Source organism: Telmatherina bonti (genome assembly GCF_933228915.1).
Source record: "Telmatherina bonti genome assembly, chromosome: 6".
In the NCBI taxonomy this organism is placed as follows: Eukaryota; Metazoa; Chordata; class Actinopteri; order Atheriniformes; family Telmatherinidae; genus Telmatherina; species Telmatherina bonti.
This window is the reverse complement of record NC_136624.1, coordinates 31,035,498-31,056,477: the sequence shown is the minus strand read 5'-3', so window position 1 is coordinate 31,056,477 and position 20,980 is coordinate 31,035,498. Positions and strand designations below refer to the sequence as shown.

The window sequence follows — 20,980 nt, the reverse complement described above, 5'->3', positions numbered from 1 at the left end:
TGACGACGACAGCGGCTTCAAAATATGTTTTCCACATGGAAGCCAGTGCAGGCAGCTGCCGGTGCTCTAACCACAGCCTTAGTGTCAGATTTCTGCTTGAGTCTTGATGGTGCAACCGGAGTGCCTGGAGCTGTTGTGATGAATGTTCCTCGCATATTAATGCACATTTCAGCACATCTGAACACACTTTAAAATGTTGGAGCAGAGAGTCGACAGTGCTTCGCTCCTTCTGTGTGCAATCAAAGTGAACGGTGAACACGTGGGGTAAAAATATCATGCCATACCTGTCAGGTGTGGTCTGCATCTGATCCTGTGGAAATGGGTCACTGGGTTGTTATAGTAAAAAAGAATTTGTACTAACTACCACATTTATTCCCCTGACGGGGGACCAACAATCAGTGTCTTGTGCACATCTGCCAACTGAGAGGCATGTGTGATTTCTGGCCCCTGAATTTTCTGGCCAGTTACTCCACTAAAATGCTGCTTCCTCAGAAGAGCTAATTAATTTCTCTTTCACAAAGGTCACTCTCTGACTGGCTCCATAATTATTATGACTCTTTTTTTCTCTGGTCTAATGGAGCTGCAGCCTTCCTCTAAGCCATTTTGTCCAAAGAAAGAAGCCACTCATACATCCAACTATCTATACATGCTATAAGACAATGTGAGCAACTGCATCTTGGCCATCTCTTCCAGTAGTCATGGTTTGAGGGGATATTGCACATGATGCTGTTAGTGCTATATTCTTGGGAGGAAGAGCAGCCAGAGGGCATGGCAACACTGACCTGCTTACCGAGAAAAACGATAATCATGACCTCAGAGAAAAATAGGAAGCCAGTGCTCCAGCGGATAATAATGATGGAGACAAACAGGGCAGTCAGACTACGTCAACAAATGCAGCGAAAGGCACAGAACGCCAAGGAGACTAATCTACAGTCTCCTCGGCTGCCCTGCAGTCTTTGATGTATCGATTTAAAAGGATGCTCCACATTGCCCCCCTCGAGCCCTCTGAACTATGAGGGTAATCAGCCAGAACTAAATGGTGACTTTACTGGCATCAATGCGTGTCACATTAGGCACCCATCAGTAAAAATAACAACCAGTCTGGCCTTATGTAGGGGACCATGTCACGCTATGCTAACATGCTGAAATGCTTAGGATGTGTGCAGTGAAGTGGAAAGACAATCCTTCATAAGTGAGAAATGACACAAATTTACCGCTGGACAGGTGAAATACCTTCAACTGACTCCATGAAAAACAAAGATGGCCTTCTTCATACGTTTCACAGATGTGACATGTTTAAGTTTGTCTGTCTTTAAAGTTAAACATTTATGGTTAGACTGAATTATTGCTAAAACTGTTGGACAGGTTTCAGTGAAAATGAGCATTAATCCTACTGATTCATCCTAAAGCATCACCAGCAGGATGAATGACTTCAGCTGTCAGTGTGGCTCTGTTATCTGGTGTCCTTATTAATAAAATTACAGCCGCAAAAAAACAACCCCTAAATTATTATAAATCAATATGCTCATTACTTTTTCTGCTTAATGTCTACTATATGGTTTTAAAAAGAAAAATGAAAGAAAAGAGTGAGTTGTTTCTGGTGTTTTATTTAATTTAAATGTTTTTACATAAAAAGACAAACAAAAATATCATAACTAAGAACAGAATGACCAATCTGAGTTTTATGTGACTGATTTTGCCAAGGAGGTTGAAATAAAAAAGAGACAGGTGCGGAAAAGTTATTACTTGTAAAGGAGCCATAATGATCCTGTCGGGTAATGCTTTTTTGTTTATTAAAGAGAACCTGTAACAATGTAGGAGGGGGGGAAAAAAAGAGTATTTTTAACATCAAGAAAAAAAGAAAAGAACATAAAGAGTAAACAAGATCCACACTCTGAGCCGTTTGTCATAACAGATGCTGTTTCTAGAAGAAACCAGATCAGTGTGAGCTCAGGTAACGCAAGCTGACCTCACCTGCCTCAAGCCGTCAGTATCTGCACCTTTTACAGAGCAGCTACTTCACAGCTTCTCTGACCTGCCGGTGAAACGTAGGTGCCTTTCAAAACTGGTCGGAGCAGTTCCTCATCAAAAAAGACTGTCATCCGAGCCCAGTTTAAAGAGGCCTGAGTCCACCAAGCTCGCAGGGGGATTTTATTTCAACCGGCAGCCACTGCAGAGCGCGCGTTCTAAGGTGACAGGAATCACAATAAGTTACGCAAAATGTCGCGGCACATTCCCAGAGAGGTAATACTTGTTGATGCTTGTTGTGACAGGTATCAAACAGAACAGACAGCTTTTATGTCTGATTTAATTTCATCCCACACATGGAAGTTACTGCTGTCTTTGCATGTGTTCAGTGTCCAAAGCTCCTCTCCCCCTGTCTTTCAGCAACTCCCTCTCCTTCTCTTCAAAAGCCACCCAAAATGAGCAGGCACACATATTCAAAGCTTCACTTCTTAATTCTTACTTGGCAATTATCGTGTAGATAATTAACTGCTCCCTGGGCACCATGATACGGCAACTTGCTGCTCTCCAGTGTAACTAAAGATGGGTAAAAAGTGCAGGCCAGTTTCCAAACTGGGATCAGTAAAGTAGTGCCACAGATATCACCTCCTGCCTTCAGAGAAAGAGTTTGGACTTTCTTAAAAAATGTTGTTTAAAAGTATAAATTAATTTTACTTTAATGATAGTTCATTGTGAAGCTACAGCTAACAGCTAGTTAGCTTAGCATAAAAGCAAGAACCAAGAGGAAACATGTAGCCTAGCTGTAAATGATTTATGGGTTTGTGATGCTTGCCTCTGTTTTAGTTTGACTTTGTCCATTTTAATATTTAAATTTTCATTTTCGATTTTCTTTCTGTTTTATGTTGCATTAGTTTTATTTTTTGTCCATTTTTTTGTTTGTTGTCCTTGTTTTTCACCAGGATTCATCAACTCATTTTCCTCAGCATATCCATGTTTTCTTTGATTAGGGCCAGACATCCATCTTTGTTTTCAGTTTCAGCCTGTCTGTCTCTACTCTAAGGTTTGTACATCCATTTTTAGACTGCCACTGCCACTGCAGCACTCTTGTGTGTGTTTTTAAAAAAGTGTTTAGTATTTATTTATTTGTTTTCTTCACTTGCCAGCCTCCCTTCAGTTTGTCTGCATTAGCATCTTAAGCAGAACACACCACTGACACAACTTTTTCTAAACAAAATCTGGACATGTCACCAGGATCGCCAAGAACCATTCATAACTTTCATTCATTCATTATCCTGACCACTTAATCCAATGAAGGGTCGCGGGGAAGCTGGAGCCTATCCCAGCAGTCTATGGACGAAAGGCAGGGTACACCCTGGACAGCTCGCCTGTCCATCGCAGGGCCTCACAGAGACAAACAACCACTCACGCTCACAATCATTCCTAAGGGAAATTTAGTTTAACTAATTAACCTAACATGCCTGTCTTTGAACGGTGGGAGAAAGCCGGAATACCCGGAGAGAACCCACGCAAACACAGGGAGAACTACATAGCCGAGCCTCACCCCAGCCAAGGATCGAACCAGCAACCTTCTACTATCTAAATCTGATGCATTTAGAGGTTCTTAGTATGCACCTCTGTGCTAAACTAAGCTAAGCTAAACTAAGCTAAGATAAGATAAGATAAGATAAGCTAAGCTAAGCTAAGCTAAAGTGTTGAACTTGAAAGTCCTCTGAAGAACCCAACCCAACAATAAGACATCATCTAAAATTATAAGGGAAAAGCTGTTTTTCTAGCACTTTCTGTGTTTAACACACTAACATGATTCAAGGAAGACCTGTTATGTAAGAAATAACCAGAACACACAAAACATACACTGCTATTTTCTCTTGTTTAAAACTTATGTCCCCACTGATGGTTGGAAGTCATGTAGTGTGTTTAAGTGCCTTTGCGTTTGCCCAAAAACAGACAAGACAAAGAGACATGGAGTGGGCTTATCTGTCACTGACTCTCCATGTAAGTGTATAAGAGCCCTAAGGACAATTAAACCACTTGTAAACATTTGTGTAATACTGATACAGCGCTGTTATATTAACTCACTGGCTGCCAAAGACATCTGCTATAACAATGGCTGGCAGCCAATGAGTTGCTGTGACTGGACCACATCTACATCATTGCCAAGAATTGCTTCTTTATGAAATACAAGACTTCTGCTCTTCAGGTGTCAACAGAGACAAAAGAAGGATTACAAAAAAAACAAAACTTGGGACAAATGTTGGGACAAAAACTCTACTTTCACAACACTAAAAATAAACCTAAAACTGTAATGATGAAGAAAAGTTCAAACTCTAAAAATAACCACTGTCATGCTGTTGCATACAGAGATAAAAGAGCTTTTCTTCATCTCAGGGAGGAAGACTGTGCAAAATAGACCGAGCAAAGTACCTACTGACACTGAGACTGTAATGAGATCCGACTCTATGAGATTAACATCCTCATGTTGTGCAATCCTGTCCTCAAATGCATCTCCTTCAGCTCGCCTCCTGTCTAACACTCGCTTCAGACTCTGCACCTTCCTAAGAAGATCTAACATCTGTCCCTCAGTAATTCTTTATCCACACTCCCAGTCCTTTCACTCTGATTCTGAAGTGGTTCTGCTATTGGTTGTGGTTGAGTGATTCCATTATCACTACATGTATCAAGCACCAATATCGTTACATAAATGTGAGAAACCCACAGTGAAGGTGAGAGCGAAACGAGGTTTGGCGTGTGGGTAGATGAAGACTGACTCACTGAAGGGAGCAGCACAGGTTATCCATGTTACAGGGGGGCACTTACGTGAGTGAGAGGGTGAAGTGAAAGCGCTGACGGAGACCCTTGAAGGTCAAGAAGGAGTTTGGAGGGAAGTTGCGCGTGGTCATCTCACAGTAGGGCCTCTCAAAGCCGCCTGCAGGACACTCGCACTTAAATCCACCAACAAGCAGGTTGATGCAGGTTCCTCCGTTTTTGCAAACTCCAGCAGCACAACGGCCCGAGCGGGACGACAGCTCGCAGCGCTCCCCTGGAAGATGGGTGGAGAGAAATGAGGATTAATACTGTTCATGACAAGTAGTATCACCGCATTCAAACCATCTGGGACACTGAGAAATGTTTTCTTCCCCTGATTGTGGCTCTGCGGTTGAGCCATTTGAGCCGTTACAGAAGCCTAACATCCTCCTTCTCATATGAAGAAAAAGAAACTGCTTCAAACATTTAGCACTGTGATAAATAAGTCAAGAACTTGTTGACAGAGTAGGAAGTCCAATTTTAAATTATGAACAGCATTTTCTCTTGTTTGCAGTTTGGAAATGCTTCTTTGTGTCACATCCAGCATGACTCTCTCCCATCCCTCTGGGAAAAAAGGTTGCAGTTTGTGCTCAATTCATATTCAGTGGAACAACTTGATGGCTTAAAAGCAGTGAGCTGGAAGCGTTTATGTATTCAGACAGTGAAGACCAAATGATTGCAGTTTCTGTAGACGGCGGCAGCTCACAGTGATTACGCTTGGCTTATATACATTTTATCGCAACTTGATGAATTCACCATGTCGTCGTGAGAAATAAAAAGAAATAAGTGCCTTTTAATGTGAAACACAGAAAGCGTCAGAGGTTCATAAAAAGAAAGAAAGATGTTATGTAGATCAAATGCTCAGTAAACATTTCTTAGATCACAAGGTGTATTTAAATCAATCCCGAACTGGTTTGCTTAATAAATAAATGTTAAATCACATGTTTTGTCAGCAAAGGATAAAAATATAAACTGACACTGACTTATTTTTGGCATCGTTTTCTCACCAAAGTCAAATGCAACACTGCTCATTTCAGAAAGGTTTTTCGGTATAAGGATTTTTTTCTGAACACAATAAAACACTTGCCAGAGAATCACACTGAGATGATAAAATAAGGTGAGATTCACCCTCATAATGCAAATTAACACACACTATCAGACCAACTCGTCAAGCTGGGAAACAAAATTTATCAGCAGTGACACTGATGCTTAAATAATGCAAAAATAACACTCACTTCTAATAGCATGTGTCAAAAATAAGATAAGATTTTTGTGTTTCTTTTTATATTGTTAATCAACAATCAGCCTGATTATTTGCCGGTCTGAAAAAAGCCGACGGTGTGTCTGTATGGTCAGGTGGCAAGTGGAAAAAACCATGCACAGTAAACAGTCTGGTCGTTGAGGCGTTTGAAAAATGATGTTTTTTTATTTACTTTTAGACATTAAGTTGAGACATGAAGAATAATTTTACTTTAGCAAAAAGTGGTTAACACAGATGCAGAGGTTTTTCTGTAATTTGGTTCCATTTTATAACGTTTTAGTTCATCGATGCAGAAGGAGGAAAAAAGCTTTGTGAATAACTGTCGAAACCCCATACAGGTCGACTTTTTGTTTTCTTTGCTGACAAACATAGCAAACAAAAAACCTCTAAGGAGCCTTTAGAGTCAAATGATTAATTGATTCTGAATAATCATGAACTAATGAATGATTATGCTGTTGCTGCCGGCCCGAACCGGAACTGAGAAGCTGATTGGGACGGACAACTACGGGTCACGTCTGGCTAGCAAAGCTAGAATCAAAGTGATCAATAAGAAGTTCATGACAGCCGTATATAATAACCCCTGTAAATGACCCCTCATCCTCCTCCTCGCCCCTCTGTCTCACATGTGTCAGTCGCCGGGACGGGAAGTTGCAGCAGTTGCTGAGGCAAGGCTGCTCACTCTCCCCATGCGTGAGCAGACATTTGTGTCAAAGCCACTCAGTCAGCAATGTGGAAGACTTCCGTAGCACTACTGTAACACACACACACACCCACACACACACCCCCACACACACACACACACAACCTACATCTTCATCCAGCAGTGATACACAGGCCTTTTATTTACTCTGACTATTAATCACTGCATTCAGTCTGCAGAGAAAAAGCTTCTTTGTTGCATGGCTGTTGTTGGGGAGCATCTATTCAGTCAAAGTCAACTGAAGAGCTGCTTGTGGAAATGTTGTGATGATGCCTCCAAATGTGCCATGAGGGATCTTGTTTAATTAAAGGATGAGCGTTTTTTTTTTTTACTTTGCAGTTTGATGAACCTGTTGCAGACTCTAGACTAGCTGGTTCGCAGTCAATCCCCATGTTCTTTTGTTGTTGTTCTTGTTTTTTTCCATTTTATAAATCTTAATTTGGGAGTTTCCTTACTTATTACTTATTACTGACTCTACTAAAAATAATTTACTTATGAAGAGTGCTTTTGCTTTATTGTTTATTTTAAATGCTTTCCAAAAACACAATATTTGCGCTGCCTTATAGTTATAATTCATATATTAAACAAATATGTTAAAATACTTTACAACCTATAATAGGTTCTGCATTTCAAGTTCAGCTTATAACACTGATTTTGTACTACAGAAGCTTTCCACTGATATTTCTGATATCAATACATCAATCTAATATTAATATTGGTGGATTTAATCGTGCAATAAATAGTGTAGTCAGGTGGTTTCTAAACTGGAGCTGGACTCATCATAAGAAATGATTAGTGGAGGAAAGAAAAGAAAGGAAACTAATTGCTGATACAACCAGTTTGATGATGATGGAAGATGCTAAAGTGACAAATTAATTAGCTGCACAATTCATTGTGTCATTTCTGCCACTGAGAGGTAAAGGATTATAAATAATATGAAACTGGCTTCATCCAGTGTGTTGCCTCACATCTTAAAAAAAACTCAGTTTTTTGTTGCTGAATGATGCCTTCAAATGCACATATTACAGTGCTCGCAACTGTTTTGCTTTGCATCCCACCATCAACAGTGTTTGCAGCACTTAACACTACATTAAAGGTTAAAATCGCCAAAAAATACATTCAGCATCTGCAGGAAATGCTGCTGAGAAGTGAAAGCTTAATATGAATAAGTAAAAAGCAGTTAGAATAAATATAATGGCGTAAAAGATGCAATATCTGCCTCTGAAACACGGTAAGGCAGAACTGCTGTTAACTTGACAACTTGAAGGACGCCCACCTCCATCAAGGTGTGTAGTTGATGTGTTCAAACTTTTGACCTGAAGAAGATTAAAGCTGGTTAAAAACACTGTCAATAAATAATCACCAAGGAAAGAGGGTGTACGCTCGCAGGGATTTCTTTCATTTTTCCTTTGCTTTGCTGTGACCCTGCACTTATGCACTTTTTTTTTTTTTTGTGATACAACTTCCTCATGTTTCTACATAATACATCAGTGTGCCATTTTCAGCCGCTCCCCTTCGAAAGTCTGTAACTATTAGCTGTTCTTACCAATGCTTCCTGATAACAAACCGTTTCAGCTGCGAGGCCAGCAGTAAAATAAAAGCCCTTCTGTTGCAGCCAGCCTGGTTATTAATTCAACAACTTGCTGGAGGCAATAACGCGCTTGTTCTTCTTTAAGTAGCTGAGGTGGACCGCAGCGGTAGGCGGAGGAGCTCCACGTCAACTCACAGCGACTGAGAAATGATTCACAAAGGAAAGCGATAACTAGCAGGATGTGTTTATTGATTTTCCTTGCTGATATCTGGTAAATGCCTCTCTGTGGTCAGTGGTTTACTGAGTGACACCACCCACCACAGGTGCACCTAATGGCAGCCAGGTGAGCAGCACATCAAGAAGGGGATTGGCTTTTGCTCACAATTCCAGAATGAATCGATCAATAATTCAAACACGTCTCGTCTGTTCTATTTACGCTCCTCTATAGGTCTGGCTGAGTACACACTCTGTTTGCTGCCAGCATGAATCATTAAGCAGCAAATTGCACAGACACCTCCTGGTTCTATTTAGTCATGAGGAAACAGAAATTTTAAAAATTCTGGGATTAGTAACTTGATTATACACGAACTTTATATAGTCTGCACTTTTAAAAGAACATTTTTTATTAATAATAAAACAGAAAAGATGGAAAAATCTGAATGAGTAACAAGTAAATATCACTTAGACGTTAAACTGCAGAGCGTGACAACAGTAAAAGCACCTGAGGGCATTAAAGCGAATGACATCACGGAATATAAATGGAGATATTTACACCTCTGCTTATTCATTTAACAAAATTAAAGTTGTTTATCTGTGTAATTTATCTGCAAAATGCATTTATGGAATGTTATTTATCTACCAAATGATCGTAAACTGATTTCTGAGGATCTTTAAACTGAGACACACAAACAAAACAAAATGCAACCACTTAAATTAAACATGACAAATAACTGTGATAATTACTGGCTGTCTAAATAAACAACATCCTGAGATTTAAGCCTCCCACTGCGGCAGATATTTATTTAAAAAAAAAGGGTGTAAAACCATTTAAAGCCGTACATCAAAAACAGCTCTCATCTAACTGAGCCAAAAACAAAAAGGATAATGCCTCAAACCAAATGTCATCTTGAGTTCAAATAAAACGCTGTAAATACATTAAAGAAGCTTCGCACTGCTTCCTAAACAGGAGCTGATCCCAGAAACAGAGTGGGCAGTTACCTGAGGCCGGTGGGCAGGGAGGCATACAGCTTCAGCTGAAGGTGAACGACGAGATAAAATAATCAATAACGCAGCAGATACATAACCTCCAGCTGTATCTAACATTCAGTCACTGCCTTACAGGTCATCTGGAGCCCCAGGACCAAACACAATCACACCTCTCCCACACAGTCCCATCGGTGAAGAAATTGTCACAGCAAAAACTGTTGCCTCACATCTTGATTGGACAAAGTCAAAATGAATTTTTTTTTTTTGTAATATCAATTTTTCTGATGAAGAAAAAACAGCTTTAGACGCCAACATGAAAGAAATTTGGTTCACAAAAAAAAAAAAAGAAACTAAAAGAAAACTAGAAAAGCATTTGGAGAGAGGGATCTGGATCACCACCAAGATGAAGTCAGTTCTTCCTTCTCACGTTTCCAAAAACTCCTGAAAATTTCATGAAAATCCATCCATAACTTTTTGAACATAAAAAAAAAACACAAACAGATAAACGCTGGTAAAAACATAACGTCCTTGGCAGAGATAAACAGCTGTCATAGCACAAATGTCAACTATGACGTACTAAAATTTAGCATATACCTTCATAAATGATCATACAAAAAAGGTTTTGTACATAAATTATCTATATTAATCGGCCAAATCTCTGTAGATTATTTAGTTTTGTTTCATTTGATCTAGCTTCAGCCAGTTTTCATTTGGCTACAGTCCCTTTCCCAACAGATATGGCTCAAACAGCGTATTAATATGAGATTCAGTGTCGGTCGATGCTCTGAGACGTCCACTGCCAGGAGAGAAAAACGGGACTTCGTTGAATTTCCACAGAACAACAACATTCAAATGCTTTGGTTTTAAAAACACTGGCAGACTTGCAGCCATCTCTCAGCAGCAAATTATAAGAGCTTCCTGTGTTTGGCAGCTGTTCATGTCACACTGTGAGGGGGCTTAAAAACAAGAATGTGATCATTCTTTATCTTTTGTTCCAAACTGTGCATCTATATTAAAGTCTTACAAATGTGCTCTCAACGCAAAAGAAAAAGACAAGTTCTCCTCACAGGAACATGGAGCTAAGCTGTTAGCTAATGAGTAATCATCACACACATCAATACATGAAGAAGTCACCTTCAGACAGACAGTGTTCAAAAAGATGAGCAGCTCTCCTGCTCTGAGTATGAAGAGAAATATGTTGGAGAATTAAAGCAAGACATCTTGTTGTGACTCAGTCGAACCAAACCATTTACTCCCTTCCTTTTGCATTTTCCCTCCTGCTACCATCTGGCAACGCCCACAGTTTGTCAGCACACACACACACACACACACACACACACACGCATGCAACATTAACACACAGGCTTTCTGCAATTTATCCATCCACCTTCCTCACACACATAATTGCAGCTATTCTGCACTTAGCCACCCACCTGAAAATGCATGGAGTGAGCATTTTATCCATCGCACACTGACCTCCGCACACAGCAGACACCGACAAACTCAATGCTTATGGAAAACAAACAGTGGGACTTGTGGATCACAGGAACACACATCAGAAAAAAACCTGCCTGAAAGACCTCATTTGATCAGAAAGTCTCACAGCTTGAATTCAACATCTTAAATCACCAAGCATGTTCATCTAACTCTGCAAGACCTCCACACCGGATCCCACAGCCTAAACCTCACCTTCTCATTGAAATTCATTTTGCAAACTGCAGATGAAAGTACGCCCACTGCACCCACTCACATGTTCCCTCTCCCTTGCTGCTGATTCACGTTAAAAGCACCTGCAGTCCGGCTCCATCACCCACAACCGTGCAGGAATATGTAAGTGCCACTCCACCTGGACTCTGAGCTAGTGAGCCCACACATTCAAAAGCTGACACCATTTGAAGCTTTATAAATAGCTGCAAACACTTGTAGAGGAAAAAAAAGTGTTTGATGAGGGATAATGGAAACAATCTCAGCAGCACAAAGAGAAAAGTGATTTTCAGCGGTTTTGACACTTAAACTTGAAGCATTTTTCAGCAGCACATCTGATGAGTAGTTTAAGTCATCATATGTTATGATGAGAAAATCTGTTTTAACAGCTGTTTCTCTTAACTTGGTTGTTTCTGTCATGTTATGTGAGCAAGTTACTGAGTGTGAAGCTGTAGAACACATGAATTTTTTTCAGTTTCTTTTGTGAGAGAGATAAACCCTGGTGTCTATCGGTTTTAAAACATCTTGATACGACTCCTTTGCTCTGAAAAATCCTCATTTAATTTAAAAAAAAAAAAAAAAAAAAGGGTCTCTGGACAAAATAACAATCCAAAAAAGTGAAAGTGGATGTTCGTGCAGTGGTTTTGGCTATATGTACACTGCATGTGAACAACAATCTGCCAGGAAGACAGTCAGAAGCCACACAATGCCTTGTGTTTTCTCAGACAGTCCACAGTCTCCTTCAGATGCTCAATAAGGATGACACTTTACAAAGCTGTAGAGACGGGGAGAGAGGTTTTTCTGCTGCAGGGCAGAGACCTCACTTATGCCGAGTTAGCAGCACTGGCAAGTTGCAGTCTTCTCATTATAAGGTGTGTGTGTGTGTGTTTTGGTTTTTTTTGGCTTTTTTTTACCTCATGACAAAAGAGTGTGAGAGCATGTAAAAAATATTAATTTAAAATTGGGATCATCAATGACAAACATTTATCAAATGTTGTACTTATCTATATCATCATTATCTGGATCAAAAACAAAGCATTGGACACAAATACTAGTCATCTTGAGTTCATTTACTTTATATGACTTAGAAAAAATGTGGGTTTCAGACAAGCCTTATAAATATAAATAAACCTAATTATAAAATGAAAGCTCCCAAAACCAGACTAAAACACGCAGCTGATGTGGTTGGATCAAATCAGTCCTGCACGTTGTTTTAACCCGTCCTGTCCAGAATGATGACCTGGCTGCCCAACAAACAGGCGCTGAACAAATTTACATTCTCAAGAAGAGTTTTTTTTTATGTGTCTTTGCTTGGTACTTCATCCATCCATTTTCTTAACAGCTTACTCTAATTCAGGGTGACGGGAAACTGGGGCCTATCCCAGCGATCACTGGAAAAGAGGCAGGTACACCTGGACAGTTTGCCAGTTCATCACAGCCCTTGATACTTAAATGTTATTTATTTATTTTTATTATTATATTATTTATATAATTTCAAACATATAATTCTACTCATAACGGCAGAATCAGACAGGCCAAACAGCAGAAGGAACGCAGAAGGATGCAGCTATGTACCATAAAAAACCTTAAATTACACTTTAAAAACTTGCTCTTTTTTTAAGGAAACAATAATAGAAAAGTTAAAAAGTAAAATAATATCGCCAAATTCCCAACAAAGCTGCTCTCTTTCACATATTTGTCCAAAGCATTTTGTCCGCTGTATAAAAGTGTCAGAAAGGTGACAGAAAAGTAGCCCATTAAGAAAACGTGTCAACTCGTGGCCAAATTTGCAAACTGCTGCTTTGCTTCAATAAAATTATGATTTTATAACCACAGTGTCATCCGACAAAAATCACCCCATGCAAGTAACTTGAAGAATAGGGAGATATAATGAGAAACATGCAGCTGACGGACATCAGATAAACTTCAGTCAATAATTTCCATAACTCTGCAGTGCATGTGTGCCGGAACGGGTGCAGGGATCTAAGTAAGTTTCCATGTGTGCATGTAGTTCCACTAATATAGCAAACAGACAAATGTCAAAGTTGTTGAATATCAGCATGGCCATCCTAAATATTACTTATAGACATTTTTCAGTATTTTAGAGTCAGTTAATTTTATTTTTTATAAAAATGGCCCCTAATGAAACATATAGCAAATGTGGCTAAAAGTAGATCAGCAGTGTTTAGAAACTGTTATATGGAAAAGATTCGTAGACTTTGGTAAAATCTTGTGATTGATTTGCAAGCGTTAGGACTGAGTGTGTGTTGCTGTGTTACTTTTGCTTCAATGCAACTTGAACAAACCCACAATGGCTCTGAAATTTTGAATTTTTGTATGGCGCACAAAGTGGCCTTCTTGCTCTCACGCTATAAGTTTTCATTGTGTTACTACTTTAAAAGTGTAACTATGGTTAAGCTCTTGTTTTTTTTTGTTACGAGCCACATTTTTTATCCCTTCCTTTCACCATGGTGCTCATGGTAACTGCAGGAGAGGCAAAGCATGCAGGCAGCAGCAGTTCAGGCGCATTTAATGCAATATGCGTGCTGAGAGTGTCTGTTTTGGATAAACATAAAGCCAGGGAATTTTATGAGACTCTAGCTGGGGACATCACATTCTTAAAAATGATCCAGTTTACTGAAGTCACGGTTATTTATTGTTCACATAGTGCTCATGCACAACTACAGATATGAAATTAAATATTTTGGCAAGATATAACACAAAGACTGTTAACAAAAAAGTTTTACCCTGCAATTATGAAATCATTGGTCAAAAGTTTAATCTTGTTAAAAGTAGAGATGAAACTCTAAATCCCATTAAAAGTAAGGGTTTGACCCACTTAACCTCTCAACAAAACTATGTGTGTAATTAGCCTAATATCCATATGGTATAAATTTGCATAATTTAGCTCTCTTATCCTTTTATAGCTCCTTCCTCTTTCCTTCACCTACAAACTCAATGCTGATGGTCTTTAACCCTTTGAAGATGTGAATAATTTCCAGAGCAATGAATAAATAAAAGCTTCTGCAACTGGTTTGCAACTATGCTGCAAACAGTAAAACATAATTAATTTCTATTGCTAAAAACAGAAGCAGCTCTCTAATGCTAACCTGATGTGCTGTTTGCTTTGCAGTTTTCTTCTTCTTTGTTTTTGTTTTTTTTTGTATTCATGTTAGGTATTTTTACCGAGAGGTATTTCACATCCAGGGCACACACTCTGTGGCCATCTATTATTAATAATTTCCTCCCTGTGTTTTGTTCAGTGATACTACCCGGGACAGAAGTGTCTTTTTTCTGATGCAAAACACTTAAGAGAAAGAAGATTTTTCTCAGAGTTCCTGACCTTAGACATAGACGTGAGCGTGGAAGCAGAGCTTCAATCACCACGCTTCCTGTGAAACAACAATCCACTCCTGCAGCCTGACAAAGAATTGAGTCTGGGTGTGAATATTTATGAAGCTCTAGTGGTTTTTGAACTGAGATGCACAAAAAAAAAAAAAATAAATAAAAAAATATATATATATATATATATTTATTTTTTTTTTTTAATTTTTTTATATGTACATATATGTACATATATATGTGTATATATGTATGTGTATATATATATATTTTTTTATATGTACATATATATGTGTGTGTATATATATATATATATATATATATATATATATACACACATATATATATATATATATATATATATGGGCTTTATGCAGAAAAAGTACAGTTTATAAATACCTTTTAGTCAAGCAAAATGATTTTATCTTGATCAGATATACAAAGCAAAAAAAAAAAAAAAAGATGCATCCACCTCCAGTTGAGACAATAAATAAAACCCACGGATGAGTACAGCTGTGTTTACCTGGTCATACTTTTCTGCTTAGGATTACTGCAACAGGGATGAATCAAATCAATAACTCATCACTCAGCTTTTCTCTCCAGAAACGCTTATAAGCATCACGAGCAGTCTGTGTCTATAAAGAGCCAGTCTCGATAAATAGCTGAGGAAGAAAAGGCCGACTGGGACAGATGCAGACATTAAAGCCCTCATGGGATGCTTGTGAAGGAGGAGAAATTAAATGGCAGCTTGTGAGCAGTTTGACAGAAAATAAGCTCTTTTACCTTCGAGCAGTGTTAAACACTTGACGTCAGACGTTTTACTCAACAACAAAAAAAAAAACACGCAGTGATATAGCTCGTTTAAAAAATATAAAATATTGGAGCTCCTACCTGTATAATCCTCAAAGCACTCGCACGTGAAGCCCCCCTCCTTGCTGCAGCACACACCATGGGCTCCACATGGTTTGGAATAGCAGAGGTCAATTTCAGTCTCACAGTAGTCTCCCGTGAAGCCGGTGGGACAGCGGCAACGCAGCCCAGCGATGGGGTGGATGGGCCTGAACAGAATGGTGTCGGACGCCACAAACGGCGCCAAGCTATCAAACTTCAGCACAGACACACACTTCATGTAGTTCTCGCAGGGCTCACGCAGGCAGATGTTGTCATCAAAGGGGAGAACTTCCTGGGAGGAGATCTGAGCCAGAAGGCTGCGGTTCAAATACAGCCTCTCCTGGAGCTCCTCTGAGCCAAAGAAGTCTCCAGCTTCAAGTCCTCTCCCGAGCCTTTCGCCTCCGAGCCCACCGGGACGCTGGTGCCCCTCTCCAAACACGGGTACAGCCACAGATAAGCTAACATTGAGGATGCGAGCGCTGACATCAGTGTCGTCCTGGATGTTGAAGATGACGACATCCTCGGGAGCGGCAGACAGGACCCGAGCCACACCGTCCAGAAACTGTGAGAGTAGCAGAGACAGGAAGTGCTCCTGGGAGGTGTTGGCGAGACGCAGCGTGATGCTGTTGGACAGCATCTCATCAGTTATGATGGTGACTTGGAGAAGGCACTGAGCGGACACAGAGTGGACGCCATCTGAAACAGACAGGAGGAATAGTAGAATGAAATAAAAGCAAACTGTGAAAGTGCTCATAGCTACGTCTTTCATATGGCTGGATGGGAGACACTGGTGACTGGATTGGAAAAGGAATAAAGAAATACTAAAAGGTATGTATGTGATTATAGATCCTGACAATATGTCCCTCTCTGATTAATGAGCGTTTAAATAATTTGAAGACATGAAAAACAATGCCAACGGACAACCTTGGCTGTCTGCAAAGAGACATTTCTGATGTAAGATGGTGACAATGATGAAAAAGATCTAATACTTCTAAGCCTAAACTTGTTGGGACCTTTTCATGCTTAAAACATATTATAAACCACAAAAATCCATGGTTGTGCCTTCCAAAAGCCAAAGCCTCTTGCCCAGCTGTGACAGCAGGGCTGATGCAGGTACATGCTGGTATATGGTGGATGATTTATGCAGCTGCTGCTTGACACTGAGCTCACAGGGCCAAACTTAAACAGAGTAATGACACCTGACACTTACAGGAATACAATCATAACACACCCTTCCTTGTTTTCTTTCCTCTAATGGGGGCTTTTTAAGACTTTCCAGATAATAGATGAGCGCCAGGAGAGAACAAGTGTACAGTTTTCTTTCAGTAAAGTCCAACTTTGTAATCAGCAATTTTATGCTTGTATTCACAGCTCATCTTTGCTTTCATTGTCCTGAAGCGAAGATGCTGCTTCATTATACATGCCATCGTGAACGCCTTAAGTCTGATTTCCCAGCTCGCCAAATCCCTTGTTTCTATAGCAGATCATGCTTTATCTTCCACACCTTCCATTCTTTGGCCGTGAATGCAAACATCAAGCGTTTTAAGTCTGCTATTGTACAGTAAGTACAACACATTAACTCACATGTAGGGCTTCTATTCACCAAATCTGATTTTAAATCTGAGCTAGCTGCCAGCAGATAAGATCTAAATGATTATCTTTCATCATGTAAAGGCTTGCATGGCAATCACGCTAAAGCCTGCATTAACAATGACTTCCTCCTCCCCTGCAACCAAATTTAAAATAAAATACAACTGCTTATCAGCAAGTATAATCAGCTGAACATCTCCGTAGCCTGATGTTCAGCTGATTATACTTCAGGAGCAGTCAGAGTAATGCTCACTGAGGAGTAAAATTATGATGGTGATTGTAGAAATGCCCTCATTTGGAGAGCAGAGAGCAAAGTTCAGGATGTTGCAAACAAGCACAAAAAGCCACAGAAAGATGGAATATGGTTGTTCCACGTGGACAAATGCACAATTTCACCTGGATCACTTGGCTATCTGGCCATTCACCCCAAACTTACACGACAGACACTGAAACCATCTCAGCTTGGTTCAGATCAAGCTGTTCAATAATATAGACTTTAAGTAATCATATGCATTAGCTGTGCTTTAAAGGTGGAGTATGTGAGATTTTCAATATTTTCAAAATAAATTAACTAATAAAATAACAACAATCATAATTAGAACATGTAGGTTCCAGTCTGTCCATATTTGATGCGTTATTAAATTACAAGTTTAATTAATGACAAATGACAAAAAGCACTTTTTTTTTTTTTTACTGGTAGGCAAACATTTAAGAAGGGTCTTTGTCATTAATTAAACTTGTAATTTAATAACACATTTTGAAAATATTGAAAATCTTACATACTCCACCTTTAAGAGCTTCAAGAATTCACTCATTTTAGCAAAGTTTTATAATTTTGTTTCTTTTTAAAGATTTAACTAGTAAGACTTTTTGAAACTCTGTTGATTTTTTTGTTAAAAAATAACATAAAATAAGAAAAGAAGGAAACTACAACTGGGCTTCTTGTGGGTACTTAACTGGGAGCTGCAGAAAGAAGTCAGTAAAAACAGTTATTACAGGATAATGGCATCATGTGAATTTCACTCTCGAGTCTGTTCCTTCATTTACTAGAGCAATTATTTTTGTCAGCAGAAAGCATTCATATCATTTTGTGTTTGAGTTACATGCGTTCACTCAAAGGTCACGGCTAGGGGCCGCGGTCATTTTGTCTACATAGCTGGCCTGCACGTTACTGTAGCCTCAAGAGCAAACACAAAACAGGCCTTAATCAAATCAAATGTGTCACATAAACAAGCCTCGGCATCTCCCTCCAAAGTAATCAATGAGACGCTTTGTTTGGGGAATCTGGACGGTGGCCAGAGAGCAGAAACCTGTGAGCAGAAATTCACACAAACAGCACTTCCCAAAGTTACCAGATCCCCCGTTTTGGCAGCAGACAAGTTTTAACACAGAGTGCCAAGGGAGGGGGCAGAGAAGGAGGGGGGTCGTAGAGGAAGTGAGACAGAGAAGCATGTTTGACACGGCTTTAATCCCTCAGCTTTCAGTCAAGCGATTCCAGCACAGTAATAATACAGGGCCTTAGCAGAGGAAATGGGAGGGTGGGGGGGAAATCAAAGCAGGGTCGCTCTCTAATTCACACGTTACTGTAAACACATACACACAAAACATACACCTGTGTACACAAGGAAACACATGCATATAACAGGGGAAGAGCTTAACAGTGAGAATGCAAAGACAATTCAGCCTCCAGACTTCATTTCCCTTCATTTTTAACCAGAAGCCAATCAGAAACACTACAATGGTGATGGGTAGAACCAATAATGAACATGAGAAAATTACTTAGAAAAAAAGGAAAATAATGATTTTAAAATAATCTGATTTGTTTTTCTTGTTTTTTTTTTTGTGGTTATTTTTGTCTTAAACAACGGGAGAGTATAGATGGAAAACAAACAGGTTTTTAGAAGAGCGTTGCAGGAGAGATTTTGACAGTATTAGTGAGACACTCGCCGCATGTGTAGCTGTGTTGGCCATTCCACAGAAGCTCAATCTTGACAAGTTATACCCCGTTGTAAAGGTGAATAATCAGGCTTTGCAACAATGTAAAATGCAATCCAATTGGTATCATTACAGCTGAGAGATTATCTATATTTCCATGCTTGTTGTACTAAGACTTTAGGTCAAACAAACCTAAAGGTAGACTAACAGAGCTTGTATAAGGCAAAGCATCTGTGCTCTAACTCCCCTTTTAAAACCAGTACACTGTAGGTACTGGGCAAACATTTTCCAACCCAACACCAACACAAAAACAGTAAACTTCAGATTCTTTATAGCAGGGATCACCAACTCCAGTCCTCTTTGGCTGCAGTCCTGCAGGTCATACATGTTACCCTGCTGCAACACATCTGATTTTAATAAGATGGTTCCAACAGCTTGATGAACCATTGAGTCAGGTGTGTTGCAGCAGGAAAACATCTAAAACCTGCAAAACACTGGCCCAAGAGGTCTGGAGTTGGTAATCCCTACTATTAAAGTAACCACATCCAGAAAAAAACACTGTGCTCAATGAACTGCGGCTCTTAAAGCTGAAGCCAAGTATAAGGGCAGACATTGCCTTAATTACATCCTCGGCCAATTCACATTCTTGGATGGGGACTCAGGCAGAGCTCCAGAGGTAAATGCAGTGCTGGGAAACTGAGCGCGAGGAGAATCTCCTCTCAAAGAAACCAGACCATCCTGCAAAGGGGTCATTCTCCACGGAAGTATCCTGCGCTCAAGGAAGGGAGGCTAAGCGGTGCCTCTCCGGGCCAAGGAGGAGGAAAAGAGGGATGCTTATTTGGTAACGAGACGAGGTGCCAGCTCTGAAGTGTGACGCTGCTTTCAGCTCACAGCTCGACCTCTTTGGGCCTCTGGGTGCCAGGAATGCTCTCAGCTAGGTAGTGGCGCCAGGGAAAAGATTAAACACACACATTGGAAACAAGACTGCCAAGGACTGTGTGCAGCATTGTGTGTGTTTATAAGTGGAAGGTGGTCACCCATACGTTAATATAAGCACAGAGGATACTGAAACGGCTGAGGTTTAGTCATCACAGAAATAGTAAATGTAAGGAAAAAGGTGAAGATTGGTGACTTAGAACACCATGTGCTCCTCAGAGAGAGGATATATGTCTAAAACACTCACGAATTTGAAAATATATTTAAAAAATGAATAAATAAATAAAAGGAAAAGCTGTTTTGATATATTTTAACTTGCTGATGAGTCATTTTTCACCTGACAGCACCTACTCTTTCAACCAATAAATTCTCAAGGTTAGCTTATATTTCTCCAATAATGGTCAGCTATACCATCAAGGCAAAAATATCCCCCAGTTACAAACTGAGGCATGTAAACAAGGAGGCTCATTACGATCCTCTGACTGCAGGGAAGATGTAAAGCTTATTATTCTCTGAAATATTAACAAAGCCCAGTTTGAGAATTCAGCATAAACATAAAAAACGAATGATGCACCGACATCAAACTAAATAAACATTAAAGGCCTTTTACCATGAAGAGAAAAATCAAATCGACATGCATGGATTTCTGTTGAGGCCTACCCCGGGTCCTACAGGCTAAGATAGTAAAACTGCTGAGAGAAAGAAGGGTCGAGACAAAGCCAGAGAACAAATCGGTGAGACTGGCCTAATTAAACCACAAGGTCGACATCAAACCTCCAAGCTGAATCCCAGAAAATGTCAACAAAGTCATGGTGGATAAAGATCAGAAAGACTTAGTGACCAAATCACTGCGGACAGAGACATCACCCAGCAGCACGACGGAAACCCCGGCCCTCACTCCCTGAGCGTGCGACAGCGATCAGTTATTTACCCTCTTCTCATGATTTTTAAACTGTTTCTGTGCAGAAGAAAGTGAAGTTTCAGGTGAAATGACAAGAAAAGTGAGATCATTGCCCGACAGATGCTGCGAGTTTGAACTGAAACCATAGTAATGTGGACACGTGGCTCATAAGCTGCATTTCCTAAATAAACAGAC

At 39.8% G+C, this 20,980-nt stretch overlaps 1 protein-coding gene across 1 annotated transcript in view; it reads right to left on the bottom strand.

The window, feature by feature from the left end:
- Nucleotides 1-20,980, bottom strand: part of celsr2 (cadherin, EGF LAG seven-pass G-type receptor 2) — a gene marked incomplete at its 5' end in the record, with an annotated part of 63,621 nt that overhangs the window by 24,423 nt on the left and 18,218 nt on the right. The window contains 2 exons of the mRNA XM_079242110.1: nt 4,801-5,023; nt 15,424-16,119. Coding sequence (XP_079098236.1) covers nt 4,801-5,023; nt 15,424-16,119 — 919 coding nt within the window. The remainder of the gene's footprint in view (nt 1-4,800; nt 5,024-15,423; nt 16,120-20,980) is intronic.